Consider the following 24,648-nt stretch of genomic DNA (forward strand, 5'->3'; position numbering starts at 1 on the left):
ATTGTTAAGGAGGTTATTGAAACTAGGATGGATAATTATAGTCCTCTACTGGAAGATGCAAAGAAGGTAGAATTGAACCTCTTGGTCCCATATGATTTGATTAGTACCATTAACCTACCCATGCAATTTAATTGTTAGTGCACAAAAATGACATATGGTTTAATTCTTGGAACTCTTTTCTCCTGAAAATCAAAGAAAAATTTAAGGAGATTTTTCTGTAGAGAGGTAACTAAGACTTTCTTTTTTTCTTCTTCTGAAGATGTGTATAAATATCTTTTTGTTATCCATTGTCCTTGATGGAAAACATGGAAAGAATGAAAAATTATAATTGGGAGAGATTGAGAATATGATATATCTGGCAAAGGGGAGATAATAAGAAGATGAGATGTTTGGCACCCCCCCTCTCAGTATTCCAACTGTTCAACAAAGATTTGTAAAAAACATGTTATTTAAGTAATGGAAGCAAACCTTTGATAAAATATCATAGGAAAACATAAAATTATCTGAAGGAGATATATTAAAAAGTAGCCTAATATGAGGATGCCTAAAAAATCTATGATTTTTCCTAAGTAAGGACTAATAGAAAATGAAGAATAAGAACTATAGGGAAAATATGTTCTAGAGCCATAAATAAATTAATCTACGAAAGGAAACAATAAAGTAGATAATGATGTATAATAAGCATCACATTAATCAAACCATCATTTTTCTTAGTCAATCTTGATGTATCACCATATGTGTTCATTAATATATCATCGTATATATGCTCCTAATATGAATATAAAAATGATCTAACGTATAACATTACATCTTCATTTTTACTAAATGACTATATCATCAATGCTCTAAAAGTATACATGCACCATAAACAAATCATCATGAAACATAAATCATCAAACTAATCACAATTAAAGGAGTATCACTAATCTTCTCACAAAATTATATATATCATCAATAAACCATGATCCAATGGATACAGATGGACTATCATTAGCTACTTAAGTGATATTATCACCATTGGGTCAAGCAACATCATGAATAGTTGAACAAGGTAGAGTAAAATCATCATTTCTAGATGTATCAAATGGATATATGGCTAAACTAATATGATATAAGCCACCATTATAGGTCTCATAAGAGGTGTCATCAATATAAATCATAGTGGAGTAGGAAGTAAGATTTATTAGAAAGGGGAAAAAGATATCCAAGATAAAGATCTAACAATGAGAGGTACACAAGGATGGATCCAAATACTAAACAATGTACATAAGATTTGCTCGAGGAATAATGAAAACAATTATAAATATCAAATCTAAAATAGTAACATGGATAAATTTTTGAGGTAAAACTTTAGAGAGTGTTTAAGATCAAACAAGTTCACCAATTTATATAAGAAAATAAAACCACACTATACAAATATCTAGAGTAAAAAAACACAAATAAGTAATAATAAATAAGTTATCCTAGTGAATAGGGCTTTAACTATAACTCCATACTTGATTAACTTTGAAACATGAATAAAAACTAAATTATATTCATACCTTAAAGCTAGAGAGGAAATTGAGAAAACTATAACAAATGATTATTACTCAAAATTTGAAAGTGGTTACAAGATAAACAAACTTAGATGATTGTTTTTATAAAATATGTGACTATATGTGAACTTTGATCAAATCCACACTTGTTCTTGTACCTATAAAGATATAAGCTTCGATGGTGTGAGGAAATTCATTGGAATTATTATGCTAAGAAAGAATGTGACTAGCTTCCTAACTTTTACCTTAGTAAAGCCCCATTAATTAATTCAATGATTTTGCAAAAAGTTTGAACACACACCAAGTAACTATTACAACTAACTATGGTGTAATTCTGATGACACTAAGCATTTGAAACATTAATGTAATGAAGTGTAACATAATGAGTGCTAGGATTTATTGAAAGACCTAAGGTTTTGTTTTGTTGATACAAGGGTTAATGCTAATAATATGTTTGATAATGAGACTAAGTAGTAGTTGTTGATTGGTCTTTCTCTTAATGATGTTTGATGTTTGAAATAACAAGGAATGGTGCCCTTATATACTTATCCTAGGTGTATAATTTAATTTTTTTTATTGCAAGAGTGAGCGAATAATGCCTTGTTATGATTGAGTCATGTCTTGGGTCCATGATAACATTTTGATTTTAAATAATTGATCAAACCACACTTGTAGTCCCAACTTGGGTCTATTGTGTACTTGCTATTTTGAACACAATAGAGAAAGTTGTAATTTGAGATTTGGAAACATTCTTTGCAAAGTTTAGATGTTATTTCTATTTGGGAACATGAATTTAGGGTCAATGGGAGTGTCCAAATAGTCATAACCACATGCTAGAGCAATATACCTAGAACACCCACACAAAATGATGTAAAATGAAAAATAAAAGTACATGAATACATTTTTCACCCTTATAATTAGTTGTATTCTATAATAAAAAGCACAAACTAATTATACAATAATATATGTAATAGATGACAATTAGTTAATACTATTTATCTTATAACATAAATAATAGATGATAATTAATTAACATCATTCAAAGATTCAAAACTCTCAAATGTAATTTAATAAATTAATTCAAAATATAATTTTCTCTAAAATTAAGACTAAATAAAAATAATAATTTAACTATTTTTCATCTTATATTATCAATACAAGGATTTAAATGGGGATGAAATTCTCATTTGTGACCTCACGAGATCATAGAAAACAAACTACAAGAATAATAAAATATAAACAAGTGCCACATAGTTGCGAGTACTTGCCTTTGTTAATTTTTTAATTGAGTGTAATTGAAATCTTAAATAATTTGAGTTGTATATTAGAGGGCTGAAGAGTCGCGAGAAATGAATATTCGCATTGTTAGCAATAATCATTTACAATATAAGTGATTTGATCATAAAATATAAACGAAGTTGAATATGAATGTACACAACTTATTTTAACAACTTAATTTATAGCAATAAATTATGCAAAATATTTTTGTACCTTGTTTGTAATTGGTTCAAATTAAATTTTTTAATAACTAATTAACTGTAAAAAAAAAAAAACTCATTACAATAATATTTGCCTAACGGCAAGTATTAATAACTCATTTTTTATTATTATATATGTATAATGGTTGAAGGAGTTGCATTTGATTTTCTGTCCCTTGTACTCCTAGAAGAGGCGATTTCCCAGCAACGGTAATTTCCATAAAGCTAAACTTTGAATAAATGTTTAAAAAGAAAAAAAAAATTGAATGTAATGGGAGTTGATAGGCAGGCCAGTAAACTTTAGAGGATAAGGTGTTAGCATGCCCACAATTTTCTCTTTTCTTCCTGATGCCAAAGCATTGATGCCAAAGACAATGCTGCTCTACAATTCAATCATAAAACTAATTTTTCGCTTTGCTATAACAAGTATTTAAAAATGGTAACCCTGCAAAACTCACCTGCATTACCCACAAAATGGTCTTCATGCATTCCTTGCCAGGTACTTCTTCAATATCTCTGAATTCCGTAATATCCTTTTGTTTATTCAGCATTAAATTCACAGAATTGATTACATCCATATACTTATTCAACATTAAAATTTAAATGGAGTTATGATTACAAAATTCTTGGTTGTTTGCCAGGGTACTTACCTCAGTAGAAGCTCAGGCATTGCTTACAAAAGATGTATTCCATCCCTTCTTGTTGTTTCTGCACACACAGAGAATGGTTCAATTCTTAAACATGGTAAGTTAGCTGTTTCCTTTTCAATTAATATACTTAGTTTCCCATTCTTACTACCCAATTTGTAAACACTCTCTATGTGTTTACGTTTTTCAGAATGTTCAACCATTCAGCTGCAATTACGTAGCGCTTTATGTTCCATATTTTCTGGTTTAGGACTTCATAAATCATTGCTTTCTAACGAGAGGTGCTATGAGTCTTGACTCTGCTTATGTTTTTGTTTGATAAATTGTTCCCCTTTCATTAAAATATAATAAAAATAAATAAATTGCCTACCCTCATTTTAGATGCTATGACCAAAGGTTACCTATTACTTCAAATTCTTCAAGAGCTTGTATCCGGGTAGGTTGCACCCGTTGGATGCCATAGTTTACTCAAATTTACATTTGACATGTCTTTTGGGGTTTAAATATCTGAATGATCCTGTAGAATGTTTAACTGTATATACACCTCAAGTTTGAGTTTAATTCAAAACCGTTACATCATACTAATTGCAGCCCGAAATCAACGAAATAGCAGCTCTAGGCAGCTACAGATATAAATTGTAAAGCTTCTGGTAACAACTATGTATAGCTTTTTTGCTCTCTTTTTTGCTTTGTCCGTATCTGCTGTCACTATGCTTTCTTTTCTTGAATTTGTTGCCTTTTCCCTTTTTCTTTTTTTCCTTGGGTACTTGTGTTTCATTGACCCTAGGTCCTCCCTTGGATCTCTTGTACTCCATTTCAACCCACTCTTTGTATTTTTAAGGAACTTGTTCTACATTTTACTTCATTTTCATCCTCATCTTGATCATGGATCACAGAGTGTGATTTTGATGCAAAAAGGTTACACTAAAAGGAAGAAAACTGATCCACGGTTAGCCCTGCAAATGATTTTAACAGAACATATAGATGTGCAAGAATAGTAAATATTCATTCATCCACAGATTACACAGTGAAAGAAGTGAGGAGAAGTAGAAAAAGGCGATTTTATTAGTTCAGAGGCATGGAGCCTATTTACAATACTAGAGATGCAAAATTGCATGTCTCTGAAAGAAATAAACCAGATGTGTTTTATGTGTGTGTGTGTGTGTGAGAGAGAGAGAGAGAGAGAGAGAGAGAGAGAGAGAGAGAGAGAGAGGATGTGGCAGGGAGAGAACCCTAGCCACTGCCCTACAAAACCCTGACATGTTTGCATGAAACAATCGGATCTGCAAATGTAGAAAACCTTCCAAATACCTCTACTAGTGCTAGCATTGATGAATTTGAGGACAAAGTGCATAAAATCTCCTGTGAAATCCACTAAAAATGCAGCCAGGCATGGCCGCATGATAGAAAGAAGGTCTGCAGCAATGGATGTAGCATGGGCACTGCTTTCCCTGAAAAAATTGCACCATAAACGCATTAAAATCTGTCATGAAGTCCCCACGGTGTGAGATTTGGGTAGCTACAAGAGTGGTTGTGCATTAATGGCTCTGTAGAGGGAGTTAAGTATAGAAACTTGGAATTATCCTCTTACCCTTTGCAATAGTCAGCCTTGAATTTAGTTCTTCCTGCCTCCACCGCGCCTTAGCTTTTCTCTACCACTTGAGCCCTTTGCTTCTTCTTTGTTGAGGGTTCCATGTGAACCAGGAATCAATGGTTCTTGGTTCCTATGGAATCTCACTTTCCTTGCCCTAGGGACTTAGTCATGGGGAGAATCCTATTGGTGATTCCATAGGAACTAGGAACCAAAGGTGCCTAGTACCTATGAAATCGCTGACAAGTAGTAAAGAAGTTCCCGGTAGGCATGTAACCTCTGATTAAGGGGGTTCTTGATTGATTGAAAAGCCCTGACCACTCAACAAATTAGCCAATCTTGGAATTTTGTTTCTGAGAAGCTGACTGAAGTAAGAAAAGGGGGCAAATAATGTAAAAATCATGCAAGATAACTCATTTAAAATCTCTCAGATTCTGTTATTACGAATGGGCTGTAAAGGGGCATAAAATGCTAACAGGGCTTTTATCGTGGCTTTGTTGGCCCATGATTTTATATCCATTGTATCATAATATTGCTTGGTAGTTTCCTGTATTTTCCTGTATTAACATGCCTATAAATACTTGTATATGGATTAGGATTAAGCACGTAGAAAAATATCTTATTGTATTGTGAACAATTGAGTTAATACAGTTGGTTAGTGCTGTTTTTGCTGTGTTTTTCCTCTGAAGGGAATTCCCAAGTAAAATGCCTTGTTATACTATGAGTGTAACATTATTTCTTTTTGCTACATTTAAGATTCTGTTAGCATTACTTCACTTTGAATAGGTTATTGGTACCATTTCTCTACAAACAGTACTAGCGCGTATCAGTCTCACTACTATTTTCAAACCCCTACTCTACTAACAAGATTGTAGCTATTTAATCATAAAGTCAATCTTTTAAGGACTTAAAGGTCACTAAGAACATCATTGACCGCAAATTTAGTATCTGCATTAATCATTTCTGAATCTGCTAGTGGAACATCAGTTTCAGCTCATTCATCAGGAGTTGGTATCTTGCCTATAGGATCTTCAAATTTCCTGTTTAACTCTGTTTTATGTAACACTTTTCACATCAGACCAACACCAGAAAATTCCTTACGCATGCTGACACCAGCAATAACAGCTTCTCCCATATCATTACTTACTGAAATATGTATTTGTACTGAATCTTTTTTCCTACATAAAGTTGAATTTGAAGGTCTTTGCTGCAAAAACTTGTTGAGTACCATTTTAGAACACCCCAATTGACTGTACATTGCATCTATTTTACAAGAAATGAAGACCTGTTTAAATTAAGAAATGGAGATCCAGATATTTTGGGTATATGGAGGTTTTTGGGTTTTTATATACACATTCAAGAATTATAACTACTATCATTCAAAAATACAAATGATTCAACTTTCAGCTAGCAGATTGAAAATTCATAACAATAATCAATCACTGATATCATTAATCATTTAAGGCATGTTTAGCAAGTGATTGCAATATTTCTAAGGTATCCTTTTTGTATGTAGAACTACCCAGTTGACAACTGATCTGTAATTGGCTTGGATATTGCAATATGCAATTCTTCAATGAAGTTTGGAATTTTCCTATTTGCTGATCCAACAAAAAATGCTATCAACATCAACATGCATAAGACTAAAAATTGATGTGTATTACAGCTATGGATGCCATCTCTATCTTCTATTTTATCTGTGATGCATACATAAATGCATGCCTATGATGCTATAAATCAGATTTCATGCTTTTATATGCTATTACAATGTGTGATTCTTCACACCCACAAGTTCAGTGGTATAACAAAAGAAATATTGTGGTGTTCCCTTTTTAAGATTATGCTGACGTTCTGAATATTTATTATTGTTCTGATAAATCAACATCTGAAACAGTGATTTAAAATTGAAATGAATCACTAGAACATGTTACCGAAATTTTGATTTGCTGAATACTTCAACCTCACCCATAATGGCACCAACCCAAATGAAAAGAGCTGTTTTTAGTCCAATATGAAAGAGAGAGCCAACTTATCACCCTTATCATTTACTCAAATATGCAAAGTTAGTACTCACATTTTCAAGTGTAGATGCATATATGACTGGAAAATAGACGAATTAACTCTCAACTCGACAATATTCAAGAATGGAACTCTAAGGAAGTAAACTTGAATGGAACTCAGTTAAACATCTTCAAAATACAACATAAACCAGATTTGAGCAAGATTGCATTGCTGATAATGACAGTTACAAACCCGTTTGCATGATTAAGATAACTCCAAGGAAGCTGATTCTATTCAGATCTGAATCATAAACAATTAGAGTCCTATAATGCTGATCCCACCAAAACAATAATCACTAGAAATCACTAAAATTGATAACAATTGACAAAAAATCAGAATGCATTAATGATAATGCCCAGATCAGACTAAAATCATCATACAAATCACCAAGTTTGATGCTCCAATGGTACAACTGCCCATGGGGCTTGGAGGAGTGTGGCAGTAGCCAAGGAATGTTCCGCTGCATTATGGAGGGCCATACAGCTATTGTAAGGTTGGCAACAACCACAAATCAGTTTCAAAACCTTGTTTAAATATTCAGATCTACCTCTGAATTGAAATCGCCACCAAAGGATGGTCAAAGATGCTCCTGAAATAGCTGATTTGAAGATAAGTACTGTAGCAGCAACATGGAACTTTGATTTTGGCCAGTTTTCCTTGGCTTCTTGGTTTTGGTGCCCCCTAGCCATCTTGGGCGCTATTTCATGCTTGTGAAGGAATTTTCAATTTGAACATTTTTTCCTTGTCTATCTCCTTTTGGCGCCCTTCACTCTTTCTCAGGCACTATTTTCACATTGTCAGGAATTTCAAAATTTTCAACTTTTCCAAGCCACCCACCTCTTGGTGCCTTAGCACAAACTTGGGCACTAATCCACCTACATGGATGAATTCAAACCTAGCCAAATTTTCCTTGCCCCCTCTTGTTTGGCGCCACAACTTCCCCTTGGGCGCCAAATTGCCATAGTTGAGGAAATTTGAGTTTTTCATCTTTTTTATGCTCACCTCATTTTGGCACCCTATCTAGGACTTGGGCGCTGAATTGCTCTAAGGAAGGAATTTCAACATTTCCAAGTTTTCCATGACTTAGTCATTTTGGCGCTCCTCTTTGCATTTGGGTGCTAAATCACCCTTGTGAAGGAATTCTGCATTTGTGTGATTTTCCATGACATATCCATTTTGGTGCCCATACCCAGACTAGGGCCCTAAAACACCCTAGTGGAGGAATTTTGAAATTTCCACATTTTCCATCACCTCCTCATTCCAGTGCTCCTCTCTGTGCTTGGGCACAAAATCATCATGGGCAAGGAATTCTCATTTCTTGAGCATTTTCCACAACTTCTCCATTTTGGCGCTTTTCACCAGACTAGGGCGCCATTTTGCTCCTGACAAGGAATTTAGCATTTTGTAAGTTTTCCTTGACCACCTTGATTTAGAGCCCTTCCCTATGCATGGGCGCTAAAGCATAATGGAGAAGGGATTTTGAAGTTTCTTAACTTTCCATGGCTTCTCCATTTTGGCGCCATTCTCTACACTTGGGCGCCAAAACACCTATGTCAAGGAATTTTGACCTTTTACTCATTTTTCGTACTTGGGCCAATTTCAAACCTTTCCACAACCAGGATGCCATTTTAGGGAGTTGAAGTGATTTTTGCCCGACATAGAAGATTTTTCCAATGTTTTCCACTTCTGGAATGGATACACTTAGCCATTTTTTTGATCAATAGCTTGCCTTTTCGAATTTTTGGATTTAGAAATGATCAGGAATGTTCAGCCTTCATTGCCTACCTGCGAAGATATTGCCACAAAGAGACTTTCCAAAAATAGAAAATGCTTCAAAATGTTAGAGCCAGGGCAAAATAGGATGTAGGGAGACTTACTAAAATTAGTAAGTTTGATTTTCAGCAAAATTAGACCAATCCGGGAAGTAGTGAAATCCCTAAAAAATAGGAACTTTCTAAAAATAGAAAGTTGCTCAGAATTCGCTCAAATTTCATGTGCAAGTTCCTTAAAGGGTCCCGATTCTAATGCAACACTTAGTTTTTCCAAAACCCTAAAGGAAAGGCCTCAAATTCTAGTTTGAAGGTCAAAACCCTAAAACAGACAAAACAAGTTCCAGACTTAACCAAAATTGCTCAAACGAGCTGCAGATTCAATCAAATTGAGCCCCAAACACTTGCAAACAAAGAGGACTGACAAGACTGCTGCGAAAAGACCCAACAACCAAAACCAAAAGACCGAGAGGACCTAAAAGGTAGGGGGTCCTGTTGGTATGCATTTTATCATTTACCGAATATTAGAATAAAATATCCAAGGATACCCTATCCTCTCTTGAACAAAATCTCTATGTGTGCCAAGATTGTGAGAATGACCACACGGTGACTCCAAGATTTATATGTGTGAATGGGCGACTTTGTGTTGGATAGCTACCTTAGTTATGTATGCTGAAATACAAGGGGGACTTACGCTTGGCTTGTTCAATTCACAATGAAGATCTATCGTTTGGGTTTGGATCATGGACTTAAAGAAAATTGAAAAGGAGATAAGGTTTAGAAATTCTAATCTATTCCTAAGAACTCAAGAGGCGGTATTGACTAGGTGACTTCAATAACAACACTTTGCTTTGCCATGCTTAGGACAACTACACAAAGTGAGTGCAATCTTCAAGGGATGTGTTTATGATTTTCATACTCATGAATAATAACAACAGTTGAACAATATTACTCAAAGTAGAAGTTAAATCCTCCACAAAGTAAGCTTAGACTAACTTTACACAATGAACAAAAATCATCTGTTCATCAAAAGTATGATCTGAAATTCACCATAAATCAATACTTATCAAATCTTGCATTCTTCTAACATACATGAAATAAAATCTAAACTATGATGAGGGATAATAACCATGCCAACTCCAAAATAAGAGAGGTAATCACCATCAAGAACAATGCATTAGTTATTACTTTGACAGTTGTAAGCAACAATTTACTTATCTCAAAATGTTTTGCAACATGCTCCCATGATTTACAAATGAGGGGTGAGCTCAATTTATAGGCTCCCCATTTACAGTTCAATGGCCAGGATTGATTTCAAATCAACGGTCAAGATTACAAAATAAAACCCTAATTAGGGTTTGGCACAACTAACTACCTCTTGACCAATGAGAAAATTACATTTGAGGACACTTGTCCTTCTTGCTAAATATAAACCAATAATAAAATAGAAGGTTGTTACATTGTGAAGTGTGCCTTCTAGAAGTTTCTGGATAAGTCAGGTTCGTTGAACTTGGACATGTTGACTTGGAACAATTTGATTGCTGAACGTCCTTCTTGAATTCTCCAAATTGTGTCGAGAAATTGTCTAAGTATGGAATTTTGTTTGGAATACTCTTCTTGCCACCATCTGATCTTGATTGGGAGCTTGTCTTCAGGAGATGAAATCCTTCAAGAAATTCAGAATTTCTTTTCATATTTTTGCCAAGTCTGTGCCTTGATTTTGGAGAAGAACTTCCCCGTGCCTTTGCCACAATGAAGGAAATCGGAACTTTTCTATGAAGTGTTTCCCATTGTCAAATATTGGCTAGTCAATTTTATGTTGTGATACCTTCATGTAGATCCTTCAACTCCTAGCCAAGGTTTTGGCCATCTCTATGCCTGAATGAAATTTGTTTGTGGTTCTGCCCTCAATTCTGAATTCGGCTTGTGCTAAATAGAACAAACTCCACCTTTGGATAAGAATTTTATTCCTCTCCTTTTTGTTTTCCTCTTTGTTCTTCTTCTTTCTTCCTGTTTCCTCTCCAACACTTAGTCAAAATTTGATTCTTTTGGCTGTGGAAAATTCCACACAACCATTTTTCATGTGTCAAACTTTTATTTTCCAACCCGTTCGTTTGTTTGACCCTTGATTTCATGTGCTACTTTGTCAAATTTGTTTTTCCTTTTAGCCATTTTCTCTCTTCGGCATGGCAAGTTGATTGTCTTCATGTCTTATCCTTGAGCCATAGTCAAATTTTTATGTCTTGCTTAGGCATCTTCACATATTCCATTTATGCCTAGTCAACTTGGAATGTTTATGTTTATCCATCTTGGCAAACTTTGTGCAATTTATCTTGACAAATTTTATTTTCTTCTTGAACGGACGGACCTTGAAGTATGTTTAGGCAAGAGTTTGGACATACTTTTCTTTAGCAACTTCTATCTTGCCACCTTCATCTTCTCCTAGGCGGACTTCATGAGTTCTATGCCATCCTAACTTTATGCCATCCTTGAGCTTTTACCATGTTTTTCTCTTGATTTTCATGCCATGTCTAAGGCAGACTTCGAAGATGTTTGGACATATTCCACTAGTTGCTGGGTGGACTTTACTTCATTCTTGACATATCCTTCTTGCCATGCCCTTCATCTCCTTGGACAAACTTCAATGTCTATTTGCCATCTCTTTCATGTCTTCCAACTTGGGCTGACTTGAAGTATGCTTGGACGTCCAAACCTTGGCTAGGTAGACTTGGAAGGTGTTTGGACATCCTTCTAACATGCTTTTCCATTCTTCTATGCTTTCATCCTTTCCACATGTTTTGGGCTTATGCTTGGCGGACCTTGAGTATTTGATGCCAAGATAGACTTGAGAAAGTCTTAGCCATAATATCCTTGCTAGGGCGGAGTTCAAGGAAGTCTTGACATGTTTTGCTTCCATACTTGGTTGGGTAGAGTTTGAATGTGCTTGGACATTGCTTTGTCCTGTCATGGAAGATTTGAAGTTTATTTTTCCATTTCTCCAAGGTGGGGTTGGCATGCTTTATGCCATGTTTTATATGCTTGGTCGAACCTTGTCTTGTTTATCTACATGGCGGACTTCATACATGTTTATGCCACCTTTGTCTTGGACAATCTTTACCATGCTTTTTACTTGCTTTATTGGCTTTTATCCTTCTCCTTGTTGGCTAACTTTGACTTCAATTTGCCAAGGCGGAGTTGGCATGCTTTATTCCATGTCTTGCTTTCAAATTACTCTTTAGCCTAGGTGGACTTGAAGGATGCTTTGACATTCTTGCTTTGGGCGGAGTCTAGCTTGTGCTTGCCTTGGGTGGAGTTGGAAGCCTTCTTGCCATCTTGTTTGATACTTGGGCGGAGTTTGGAGTGTCTTGGACATGGGCAGAGTTTGAGCATGCTTTGACATTCTTCCAACATGCTGGGTGGATTTTGGGTTTAATGTGCCATTCCACACCTTCAAGCTAGGGCAGACTTTGCCATAAGTCAGCTATCTTTCCTCTTCACTTGGTGGACCTTAGGAAGACTATGTGCCATGTTTGCTTTAGCTTTTCTCCTTAACCAAAGGTAGGAGTTTGATTAACCTCTGCCATGGGTTGCTTAACTGAAGGTAGGAGTTTGCCAATTGTTTGCCAACTTCTCCTTTGCTTGAGCGAACTTGGAAGACTTCATGCCAAAGCAAACTTGGCAGCATGTTGGACATGTTTGCTCTTTGCTTGATTGAACCTCTTACTCCATGTCTTCCAATTTGAGCGAATTTTTCATCTGGATAGCCATGTGCCTACTTCCATTGTCACCTTTATATTTGATCAACCATGTTTATCTGGAACAAAACCCTAATTAGGGTTTTCACCTTGCTTTTTGTACTTGAAGACAATTTTTCAATTCTGAAGACATGGGCAGTGATCAAATGACCTGAGGAATGATCTTCTGGAACAAAACCCTAATTAGGGTTTTTTACACTACTTTTTACATTTAGAGACCTAATGACCTGAGGAACAAAACCCAGGTTCTACTTTCAAAAAAGCAGAAAAAAGAAAAAAGAAAAAAGTGAAAAAAGCAAAAAAAAATCCAAAAAAGCTGCTTCCTTGATTGTGCCCAAAGTGCCAAAAACAAAACTTTCTAAATTTAGAAAAAAGCAAAAAAGCAAAAATTCCTAAAAAATAGAAAGTTGTCAAAAAATGACCCAAAGCAATTGCGATCCTTGTCCTTCAGACCTTCTAAGCACTTTGACAATGTTCAAACACTGATCTGACCATAAATTCTCTATTTGTGTTGGGATGATTTCTCAAAAACTCTAACTCATTGTAAAAAGATTGGTGATTAGCAATTGCGATGCCACAACAAAACCCTAACAAAAAGCAAAAAACAAGGGGGTCCCCATTTGCAATGGGGTGATGTGTGAAAAAGGTCACAACAGTTCCCCATTTGGAATGGAATGATGTGTGATTAGGTCACAACAATTATGCAACAAATTGTATTGGAACATCATTTACTACCTCAATCACATTCACTTCACGAGAACCCATGGCAAAACAATTTTGTCCTTACTAGGAATTGGGAATTGTTGCTCTTGGTTTCAGCAATTTTGTTCATCTACTAGATCTTAGGGGAAATTAGGGCATATGAGAAGCAAGAAATCCTTGTCTTTGGTACAACCAATCACATGAAGACAATTGGGCCTGTCAAATCAGTTTTGGCCGATCAAAAAGGGCATTACTAGATGCCTTTGCAAGTTAATCATGTTTGGCATTGATGGTTTCTTAAGTTGGAATGCACTCAAGGAGGAAATCGCTTGCAAAATCAGCCACTTGGGGAATGAATCTAAAGGAAAGGTGCCATGAGAAGCAAGAAATCCTTGTCTTTGGTGCAACCAATCACATGAAGACAACTAAGCCTATCAATTCAGATTTGGGAAATCAAAAAAGGGCATTACTAGATACCTTTGCAATTTAATCTTTTCTTGCATTGATGGCCTCTTAAGTTGGAATGCACTCAAGGAGCCACAAAATCAGTGACTTGGGGAATGAATCTAAAGGAAAGGTGCCTGCAAATACTAAATGCAATATGGGCATTATTTTCTTCTTTGGGAGTTGTAACAAGGTCATTTAAATCGCTTTTGCAATGCTCAAGAGTTACAATTTGGTTGTTGGATGAGTTGCTTGGCATTAATGGCAATCCTGCATTGGAAACATGCCAAAAATCTGATTTGATTCTAAAATAAAAGCTTATCACTTATGTCATTACCTATTGAATTGGACATGACCGTTTAAGCCATGATGGTTGATTGAAATGCAAAATTTGCATTCATCAAATGTATCTTTTCAAATGGGAATCACGATTAAAGGCCAGATGCACAAACAACATTTTCACAGCTAACAATTCTCTATAATTTTGAATCTGAGCCGTTGCTCATTGCTGGTTAGAACAAATCAATGATTGTTGGTGCTTTGATTATATTTGAATATCAAGAAGGACACACATTATCCTATCGTGCCATCGTGGTTGTAATTGGGTCCATCCTTTTAAAACCCGCGATAAGCCTAGATCGTGCTGTAAATTGCCACGTGGATTGCACTACCTTTTTTGGCAAGTCAACGAATCAAAAATATTGCAAACTTTAAAACTTAAACACTTCCCATATTGGGTTAGTTGGTGGGTTCGCAACCTGTGAACTCGCCAAAATTTCTTTGTTGAAAACCATTGGCGAAAACTATTTTCATCTAAAATTGTTTCAGTAAAAGCACATCTAGCTGAACAATCCATTTGGCAAACTCTCAAATAGACACTGACAAACCTTACTTGCATGTTTTAGCTGTCAGCGAGATGTCTTGTTGGCGAACTTGGTCATCGATGAACCAAAAGGTTTGCAAACTATCAAAATTGCTGAAACATTCTAATAAAACAAAAATGGCAGGGGACATGTCCTCGGGGAGCACTGAGTTAAAAGTGGTCTTAAGTCCACAAAAAAATAGAATACTTTGAAGACTAATGATGAGCCTCCTTAATGATAGTACATAGTGTAAAAATATGGTCAGTAGTCTATAAATTCCCCTTGAAGCCAACCTACCCCTTGTCATACCATCCACCAGCTTGAAAAGAAACTTGTTCCAATATTGTGGCATAGAATTTCACAAAAGTATGCCCAATCATGACTGTCTTTAATTTCTTGGACTAGAGAAGTCCCCAAATTTTGAATGTGGTAGATAATATGTTGGGACCAAACAAAGGGTAAGCTAGAATGGACAATCTCATTGACCAGCAATGAAATGGTGAAAGTAGGTAATCCCACACCATATTTGAGAAATTGATTTGCTTGTTCCTCAAAATCAAACTTTTTTGAAGCAAAGCTTCAAAATAGTTTCTTTGGACATGATCTATAGAAAACAAGTGAAAGGTTGGAGGGGGAGGCAATGGGTAGGGCAGGTGAAGGGACTCTAGCAGTAGGTTGATCAAGGATATCATAAAGAGAATTAGTACAAGAAACCCAAACAAATAGGGTGATTTTAAGAATGGGAGAGTTTCTTGGTAGGATTGTACACTAAGTGATCTTACAATAGTGTTGGAAAGCATAAAGAAGCTTGTTCTATCTTCACCCAAGAAACTTGTATTTCTTATGCCAAAGCAGATGGCAATAGTCTCTAGGGGTGATGAAAATTGAGGGAGCGTCCTGGAAAACTTAGTGTTCATGCGACCCTCACATGTTTGTTTGCGTATATCATTTTGGCTTTATCTTGCCATCTTACCATTGACCATTCAACACCATCTTCTCATCTTCCCATATAATCAAGATAGAATTGAGCCTTAGAAGCATACATATGCATAGATTCTTTCATCACGTATGGCAAGGCTCTTATAAGCATGAACATTTTCTTAGACTCTTTTATCACATATAAAAGGGTTCTAAAGAAGATGACAAGTTAGGTATACAACGAGTGTGCTTTAGGAAGGAACACTTTTTGTTTAAATGAATAGGGAAATTAGGAACAAGTAACTTAGGTATCTTCCTAGTTCATGCATTTATTTCCTATGTATATATATTCACCATCCAGACATGACACAATATGACAAATAACAACCATGTTAAAAAATCAACTAGGATCAGCTTTAATGTACCAGAAAATATCTCTATTTATATACATTTCCCAATGGCATAAGCCTTCAATTTTACTCAAAAAGATATATTATCCTCAAAATTTTGAGAAGTCCTTTGTTTGATTATATCTTTGGTCCCCTCAAATGGTCAAAGACTGAAAATAATATTAGACTTAAAGTGTCTTTTTTAAATTAGAGTTCTCATATTCTTGCACTAAATTACCATTTTTTTACAATATCGAAAATAATTTTTTGTAAGTTTTAGCATTTGAATTTATCTTTTTCAAGAAAACACAAAAAAGAATAGTTTGTGAGCTAAAAACTCTTTTTGAATTATGAGGGGAAGCTCCTTGGAAGCTAAATTAATCCTAGACACTAAGCTATAAACAAAATATACAATAGTTAGCAATATGCACAATATTATTCTTGGTTTTGAAATAGTGAAATATAAAATAAATTCTTGTCCTATCTTACTGATTTGGGTATGAGCACAAGACCTTAAATGGTTCTTGCCCACAAATGATAGTTTATAGAAAATATGACCTAGCTCAAACAATTGAACTTAACAACCACACACCTACTCACCATCTAAATAAAGAAACCAATAAGTAGATGCACACAAGATTTTGAAAGGAATAATATATTTGAAAAGTAACAATAAACAACCCAAGGATAAAACCACAAAGTTACATATAAAATTGCAACTTAGGTAGATGGCATTGATACAAAACTTGATAGCAACTGCCCACTTTCATTCTAAGCCTTGAAACAGAAGATGGATTAAATGCATTAACATGAAAGCATTCACTTGAATAATACACCCAAATCCTAGAATTTAGGATAATAATTAATTTATCCCAAGAATCATTGTCTTTAGAGAAAAACACTTAAAAGCTATTGAAAAGAAAGAAAGATATAACTTTAAAGAAAAATATTATTCTAAACAAAGACTAAATGAAAGCTAATTAAAAGCAAACATATGAATAGGCTTCCATTATACTGTCTAAAAATAGGAAGTATCCCAAAATAGGTAATCTGAAAGCTTTTCCGAGTCTGAAGAATCCAGAGAAGCTAGAGCAGTTGCATTGTCTTTCTTAAGCACCAACCGGACCTTTTCTATGAATGCCCTTGTATTTTCAATTGTTAGCAAAACTTTTTCTTTCTTCAACTAAAACACGGATCGCCGACATTTCAGTCTCTTGCATCATTGATTTTACCACAAGTTCCATCTTTTCTTCCATACTATTTGAACCAAAAGAAGAGTCTTCTGGGGGAAAATTGAACTAGCTGATCTAATTCAGCTCTTATTTTCTCTAGATTATTCTCTGTATCTGTACAAGAAATAGATGAATCAAATATAATGATGCTTTATCCTATGGTTTATAAATTATTACATTTTCCTGGACAATGTTCACTGCAGGCACCCGAATCCCTAAAATCAATTGAAATTCTGCCATCCACTTTGGAAAAAACAACTCCTTGGAATTTGAAATGATTCTCAACTTGATTAACTTATCAACACCCAAAAAGCCAATAGTGTCCAAATGATTAATGATATTTCGAGAAGATGAAATGTCAACAGTCATAGCATTCTCTAACTCCACTACTTGTTGTTGAGCTCCTTTGACCTCTTTTAGAAATTTGAACAACTCATCTATCAATCTCAACCCTCTGTTGTAGAACTAGCCAATCCAATGTGGAGTACCCTGGTTACACAAAACTAGGCCATCTTATTGTTTCCTTGATTTTCTTCCTAAACTCTTTGAGGTGATGTAGAGTTGGATTTGACCTAGGGATTGGCTAAATATGTGATGTAAGCCCTTAGTTCCTTGTTTTAAGCCTTTAGGGCTTCTTTTTTCTTTGTCTTTCATGGCTCTTTCTTTGATATTATCTGTTGCACATTGCAACATATCCATGCCACCTTGTCTATCTGTAGTGTAATCTGAAAATGAGTAGCGTACCCCTCCTGCACAATTTTGTTTGCCGGTGGAATAGTTGTCTAAGCAATAATATTATGTCCATATGTTGCCTCGACAAATAAAATTGTTGCTCTGCAATTATTAGTTGTGTCTAATGCATGTGGTTTTTAGCAATGATGTTTGCATCCATAAATGAGTAAACTCCTTTATGGCTTTGCTAGGAAAAACTTTGTGTCGATGAATTTATTATTGTCATTGCCTATACTTAAGGAATTATTAACATACTAATACAGGCATTTTTTATTGATGTGAGCTGTTCTTGGCCAGATACAAGATCTTTTCCTAATATCACTGTTAGATGTTATATTGCAATTATTTAATCTGCATCTGTCATTGTATATCTAGAAATGGTATATTGTACTCAAAGCTACTAAAATGTGTTAGTTAATATTATTTCACTTAGTAGGCGAAACTGGACGTAGGCAAGTGCTAATAGGGGCAGGGGCATCTGCTACAAGTATTTTCTCCAGAAACATTTCTTTGGCTGTTGGTGAGTACTACACTGCTTTTTCCATGTTGCAGATTGTGTCTCATGTTTTCAGTGTTGGCCCATGAGTAATTTAAGCTATCATATGTAAGCTGACTCCGGATGAATCTACTTCTGCAGAAGTGCCAAGTGGTTATGAGGTTTACTTGGACAGACAAGATGGATATTCTTTTATCTACCCATCGAATTGGAGGGTAAGTGTCATTTTCTCTTATGACAAATGCAACAAATAGAAGTATCCATGTCTTGGATATTATGGAGGTTGTAGACATTCAACTGATGACAAATTCAGCTAGTAACAGGATTTTGAGAAATAAGATAAGTTGAAAATCACTGTACATAATCTTTTATTAATAAGAAAGCTCTGATACATTTTCAGTCCATCAGGATTATGTATTTCGAGGTCAGGATGCAGCCTTTAAAGATGTAAGAAAAGCTATGGAAAATGTAAGGCTTAGTTTTGTACCAACAGATAAAAAGGACATCCACGACCTTGGACCACCAGCTGTGGTATGATCAAGGCTCAATATCTACTTCATTGTTGATTATCATATTTCTTGTAGTTTGCTAAAGATAGAATGGATGTATTTACCAATGTAACATGAGTGCTACATCCTGTGAAAATACATTCCTGCTTAGAAATTTTAAAAGATATTTGCTAACATGAAAGCCCATTTCATTTGATTGGCAGGTTATAAAAAAGTTGATTAAAGATCTTTTGGCTACCCCCGATCAGAGAACACAGATTTTCAACATAAAAGAGGTCATTTCTTGGTTCATACAGAACACTTCTCTTTATCATTTATTATATTTGTATGGTGTGTGGGCAGCAGATCCTGTAGTGAAACAGAAATATTTATTGAATTATTGCTTTTAGCATACAGACGTTATTGCATACTTTATGCAAATGTCATGAAAGGCTGGGGATTACAGTAGCATGTGTTTTTCAAATTCAACCTTTTTTATCAAATAGTTATGATGTCTTTTGATATTATTCCATCAGCTGGTCATAAGATGCTACATAACTTCTCTATCCATGGAAATACTTCACCTAAATGGGTATTGAGTCACAAATATGGGTGGATTTGATTTTTGTTGAAATTCTGTCTCCCTCTAGATGTGGAGGCAGTTACAATTTTAAGTGGATTTGATTATTTATTTTGAAACTCATCTTCCTTTGTCCAGACAGGATTATAAGATTTCAAGGATATGATGTTTTCAATATTTTCAACAAGCAGTGAGAAGATTGTCATAGCGAAGCTAAAAATAAATAAAAAATGGCTAAGTGATATGAGTATTTACCTATTGCGTACCTAATGATAGGATATGCAGAGATACTGTTGAGACTTGTACTCAGCAAAAAACTTGGCAAAAGGATCTTGGCTCAGACTTGGTGCCAAAACTCAGGCCAGACCTGGCATTTATTTTTTAAAATAATTGAAAATAAATAATTTTAAGGAAAAAGCTTCCTATATTGCATCTCATATAAAAAAACTTAAAATACACAGGAAAATGAGTCAGTTATCTATGATACACGTGTAGACAATGAGATGATTGAAAAAAACCACAAACTTTGAACTTGAATGCAGTTAAAAAATAAAAATTGCTTTCTTATGTTAAACTTGTTTTTTGTATACAAACAATGGATTTAAAAATCCTTTTACATGGTATAGCAAAAAAGTACACAGGAAAAATCAAACTGAGGTTAAGAGGAGCTGCTTCTCACAGCATTAGATAGAAGCCATTGGCCCTTGTGCCTGTCTGTGTACATCATGTTGGAGCAGCAGTAAAATCCATAAATGAACTTGCACAGTTGCTATCATAGAAGTGGATAATATAATACAATTAGCTCCTTGTATGTAAGATAAGGAGGAAGAAGAAAGGTAGAAATAGACAATTGATAAACCCTCCAAAAGGTGTGATACATGTAAAAACTTGGGACACGTGTGAGGACGTGTAAAGTCTCTATGAGGTGAGACAAAAATATTTAAAACCTCTAAATGAGCTTAAGTTTAGCGTGAATAGGTCTACTAGGTAAAAGCAAGTTAGATATGTACAACCATAGTTGGCACACTCAAAATCGGCAAAAACTCAGCAAACCTAAAATTTTTGACCTGGCAATTTAAAAAATTGCTTAAATTTCTTTGGGAAGAATTTTTTTGCAAAATTCAATGACAAGATGTATCAAATGAGTCCATAAACGAGTACAAAGTGTTTTATATTAAATTTGATTGATTTGAATGCAGATTGAGCACAAAATTGCATCATCATGCAAAATCTTGATGGCTGATAGCCTGATACAATAGATAATTGACAAAATGAAAATAGTTAATACAACATTTTACATCTTTCTCTTCCCTAATCTAGTCAAAACTTTGGGAGAGGTTGAAGTTCCAATCCTTGAATTTTTTTGTGGCTCCTCGCTTGTCATAGAAGGTTGTGGCTTGACCTCCATCCTAGTAGTAGATGGCAATGACTCCTCAACCTCATCAATATTATCCAATCCTATATCTCCTACTACACCCACATCCTCCAATGCCTACCTCTCAAAATAAAGAATCTCATCTTTCAGAAACAATGGAGGTTACTCATCGTGCCCTATCCAATTGCTATAAGGATCAATCTCATCCAAATGAATAGGATCCTCTCATTTGTCCTCTACCCATTTTGTGTGCAACCAAAGGTTGTATTGCACAAAGGAAAGGTCATTGAGGTGTTTTTGAGCTAATTTGTTCTTCTTTGTGTGGATGCCTCAAACAAACTCCAATTGTGCTCAAAGCTGGATGCACTAAAAGGTTGGCACAAAATGCACAGGGAAAATCTTTGGAGATTTGGGGTATTTCCATACCAATATATTCACCAAGAATCTAAAAAATACAATATAGAAGAGCTAGAAAGCAGAGTAAAAACATAGTTTATCAAATTATCAATAGTTGTAAATAGTAAATTTGTAACTTGTAAGATGCATGTGATATAAAGACTCCAAATTTTATACCTAATGTCTAGGTGGTTCTTCCTTTGGTAGCTAACTCTGAAGAAAAGAGCCCACCACTTCTATTCTTGTAACTATGCAATTCTTTGACAATGAGGTCTCTCACCTCAACCTGGGTTGCCATCCTCTTAATGCATGTCATGATGCCATCCATAGCCTCTCCATTAGGATCTACAAAGCTATCCAAATAGAAAAAATAGGGGTTGAGGAAGTACCTTGCTGCATGGATGGCTTGGTGGAGTTGATTGTTCCACCTCCAATCAATGATCTCCCAAATGGGATCAAATCCGAGGTTGTCCCCCTTGTAATAACTTTGGATGGACACTTTGGCCCTAACCATGGCCTCATAAATATACCCCATTGAGTTTTGATCCCCATCTACCAAACACAAAATTCTAACCAAGGGCTTCAACACCTACAATTTACAAATACAAAAAGATTAAAGTTACAAATTTATATTGAAAGACAAATTAAAAAAATTAAATATTTAATTTGAATTTAAATTCAAAATTTTGATGTTACCTACACAACCTCTGTAGCTTTGTATGCAAAAAAGTTGTCAAAGACTATGCTTGCAACCCTCTCTCCTTCAGGCTTTTTTGAATAAGATGAGTCTAGCCATGCTTGACTCACAAACATTTGTTTCAAAGAAGTCAACAAACCAATAATGCTTTGCAACATTAGGAAAATTGTTGCAAACCTTGCGACACCTGATCTTACCAACTCTTTTCCTTGGGTGTGATCTGTCGTCAAACTAAGAACCCAAGGGTGATTGTAGATAAATTTTGTTATACTCCTTGCATCATCTACAAACAGTCTCACCCAATCAAGTTTTCCTATGTTCTCCAAAAGAAGGTCAAATCAATGTGTTGCGCAAGGTATCCAAAATGTGTCTTATGTTTGTCTTGGAGCAATCTTCTAGCTGCCACATATGTTGTCACATTATTAGTTATGATTTGTACCACATTCTCTATGCCCACTGTAAATGTATTGTAATTTCCAATTTAATGGACAGGTTATATGCAGGATGGTGTATTTGAATTTTATATTATGTCAATGATACTAATATTGTAATCTTTCACTTTTACTGTAGGTAAGGAGAATGAACATTTATCGATTTCAATGACATCTCCTTTGATTAGAATGTTGTATAAGTAGTAGGGTGGCCACGATCAAGTGGCACCTTGATCGGACATTTCTTTTAGACATGTCCGACCAAGATGTCACTTGGTCGTGACCCCTGCTAACCAATTCATAATTAATCGGTGCTTCAGACATACCCGATAATGAATCAGTATCTTAACAGCGTTTACATCATGCCCGCTAATGAATCAGTGTCATTAATGATAACAGCGTTTATACTATGCCCGATAATGAATCAGTGTCATTAATGATAACAGCGTTTATACTATGCCCGATAATGAATCGGTATAATTGCTGATGATAATAGTGCTTAATGACAATAGTGTTTTAATCATATCTGATCAATATCATATGTTAATTGTTACAGATAAAACATACCCGATTATGAATCGGTATCAAAGCATATGGATTAATAACATAAACAATAACAAAAGTTGTTAGTATTGTATGCTATCGGGTTAATACCCCGATAGCATATTAATGCCGATATGAATCGACATTAATATGCTATTGGGTTAATAGCCTGATAGCATTATAGATTGGCGCTTAACATAGTTAAGCAGGTCGTCAATCTAATCCAATATTAATATCATGATTGTGATCAAAACATAAAGCATGAAATGAGTAAACAGAACATACGAGATTACTGAGTTAGAAGGGTCTTATCTTGCAGAGGCTACTAATGCTTTAACACCCACCTCCATGACAACTTTGTCCAACAGTAGACACAATGTCTCAGCATTTTTTACTTTGTTAGAGGCATCAACTAATTTCGAAAAAATGACCTCACCATTTGAAGCTACCAAAAAATTGATAATGGTGTAGTTTTTCCCATTCGTCCACCCATCTAAAAGAATAGTGCAACTATATTTTTTCTTCCACTGTTAACCTTGTCCTTTCAGTTGCATTCATAAGTAACCTACAAGTACAAAGTAAAAGTAAGTTAGGAAGGTACAACTATAGTCGGTAGACTCAGAATCGGCAAAAATTGACAAACCTAAATTTTTTGTGAAACAATTTTTTGCAAAATTTGATGATAAGATGTATCCAATGAGTCCATATATGAGTAAATAAATGTTTTTTATTAAATTTGATTGATTTGAATGCAAATTGAGTACAAAATCACATCATCATGCGAAATCTTGATGTCTGATAGCCTGATACAATAGATAGATGACAAAATGAAAATAGTAACATTTTATATCTGCTTGTTCCCTAATCTAGTCAAAACTTTGGGAGAGGTTGAGGTTCCAATCCTTGGAGTTTGTTGTCTCCTTTTTGGCATAGAAGGCTCTAGCTTGACCTCCATCCTAGTAGTAGATGGAAATGACTTTGCAGCCTCATCAATGTCATCCAATCCTATATCTCCCGCTGCACTCACATCCTCCAATGTCTACCTCTCAAAATAAAAAATCTCATCTTCAATAAACAATGGAGGCTACTCATTGCACCCTATCCAATGGCTATAAGGATCAATCTCATCCAAATGAATGGGATCCTCTCATTTGTCCTCTACCCTTTATGTGTACAATTGAAGGTTGTATTGCACAAAGGAATGGTCATTGAGGCGTTTTTGAGCTAATTTGTTCTTCTTTGTGTGGATGGCCTTAAACAAGCTCCAATTGTGCTCACAAATGGATGCACTACAAGGTAGGCACAAAATGCACAGGGAAAATCTTTGGAGATGTGGGGTGTTTGCATACCAATCTATTCACCAAGAATCTACAAAATAAAATATAGAAGAGTTAGAAAGCAAAGTAAAAACATACTTTATCAAATTATCAATAGTTGTAAATATTAAATCTGTAACTTGTAAGATGCATCTGATATAAAGACTCCAAAGTTTATACCTAGTGTCTAGGTGCTTCTTCCTTGGGTAG

The 24,648-nt window shown here is 35.1% G+C and overlaps 1 protein-coding gene across 3 annotated transcripts in view; it reads left to right on the forward strand.

The window, feature by feature from the left end:
- The first annotated feature begins 3,264 nt into the window (after window positions 1–3,264).
- The window catches only part of LOC131032348 (photosynthetic NDH subunit of lumenal location 1, chloroplastic), a 109,988-nt gene continuing 88,604 nt past the window's right edge, over window positions 3,265–24,648 (forward strand). Inside the window, exons 1-6 of one of the 3 annotated variants that reach the window (XM_057963294.2) lie at window positions 3,265–3,512; window positions 3,655–3,757; window positions 18,550–18,636; window positions 18,754–18,827; window positions 19,021–19,143; window positions 19,325–19,396. In XM_057963294.2, coding sequence (XP_057819277.1) covers window positions 3,450–3,512; window positions 3,655–3,757; window positions 18,550–18,636; window positions 18,754–18,827; window positions 19,021–19,143; window positions 19,325–19,396 — 522 coding nt within the window. In that variant the 5' untranslated portion in view covers window positions 3,265–3,449. The remainder of the gene's footprint in view (window positions 3,513–3,654; window positions 3,758–18,549; window positions 18,637–18,753; window positions 18,828–19,020; window positions 19,144–19,324; window positions 19,397–24,648) is intronic. The other 2 variants (XM_057963292.2, XM_057963293.2) reach the window with 2 other exon arrangements.

The sequence above is a fragment of the Cryptomeria japonica genome, chromosome 1 (genome assembly GCF_030272615.1).
Source record: "Cryptomeria japonica chromosome 1, Sugi_1.0, whole genome shotgun sequence".
Classification (NCBI taxonomy): domain Eukaryota; kingdom Viridiplantae; phylum Streptophyta; class Pinopsida; order Cupressales; family Cupressaceae; genus Cryptomeria; species Cryptomeria japonica.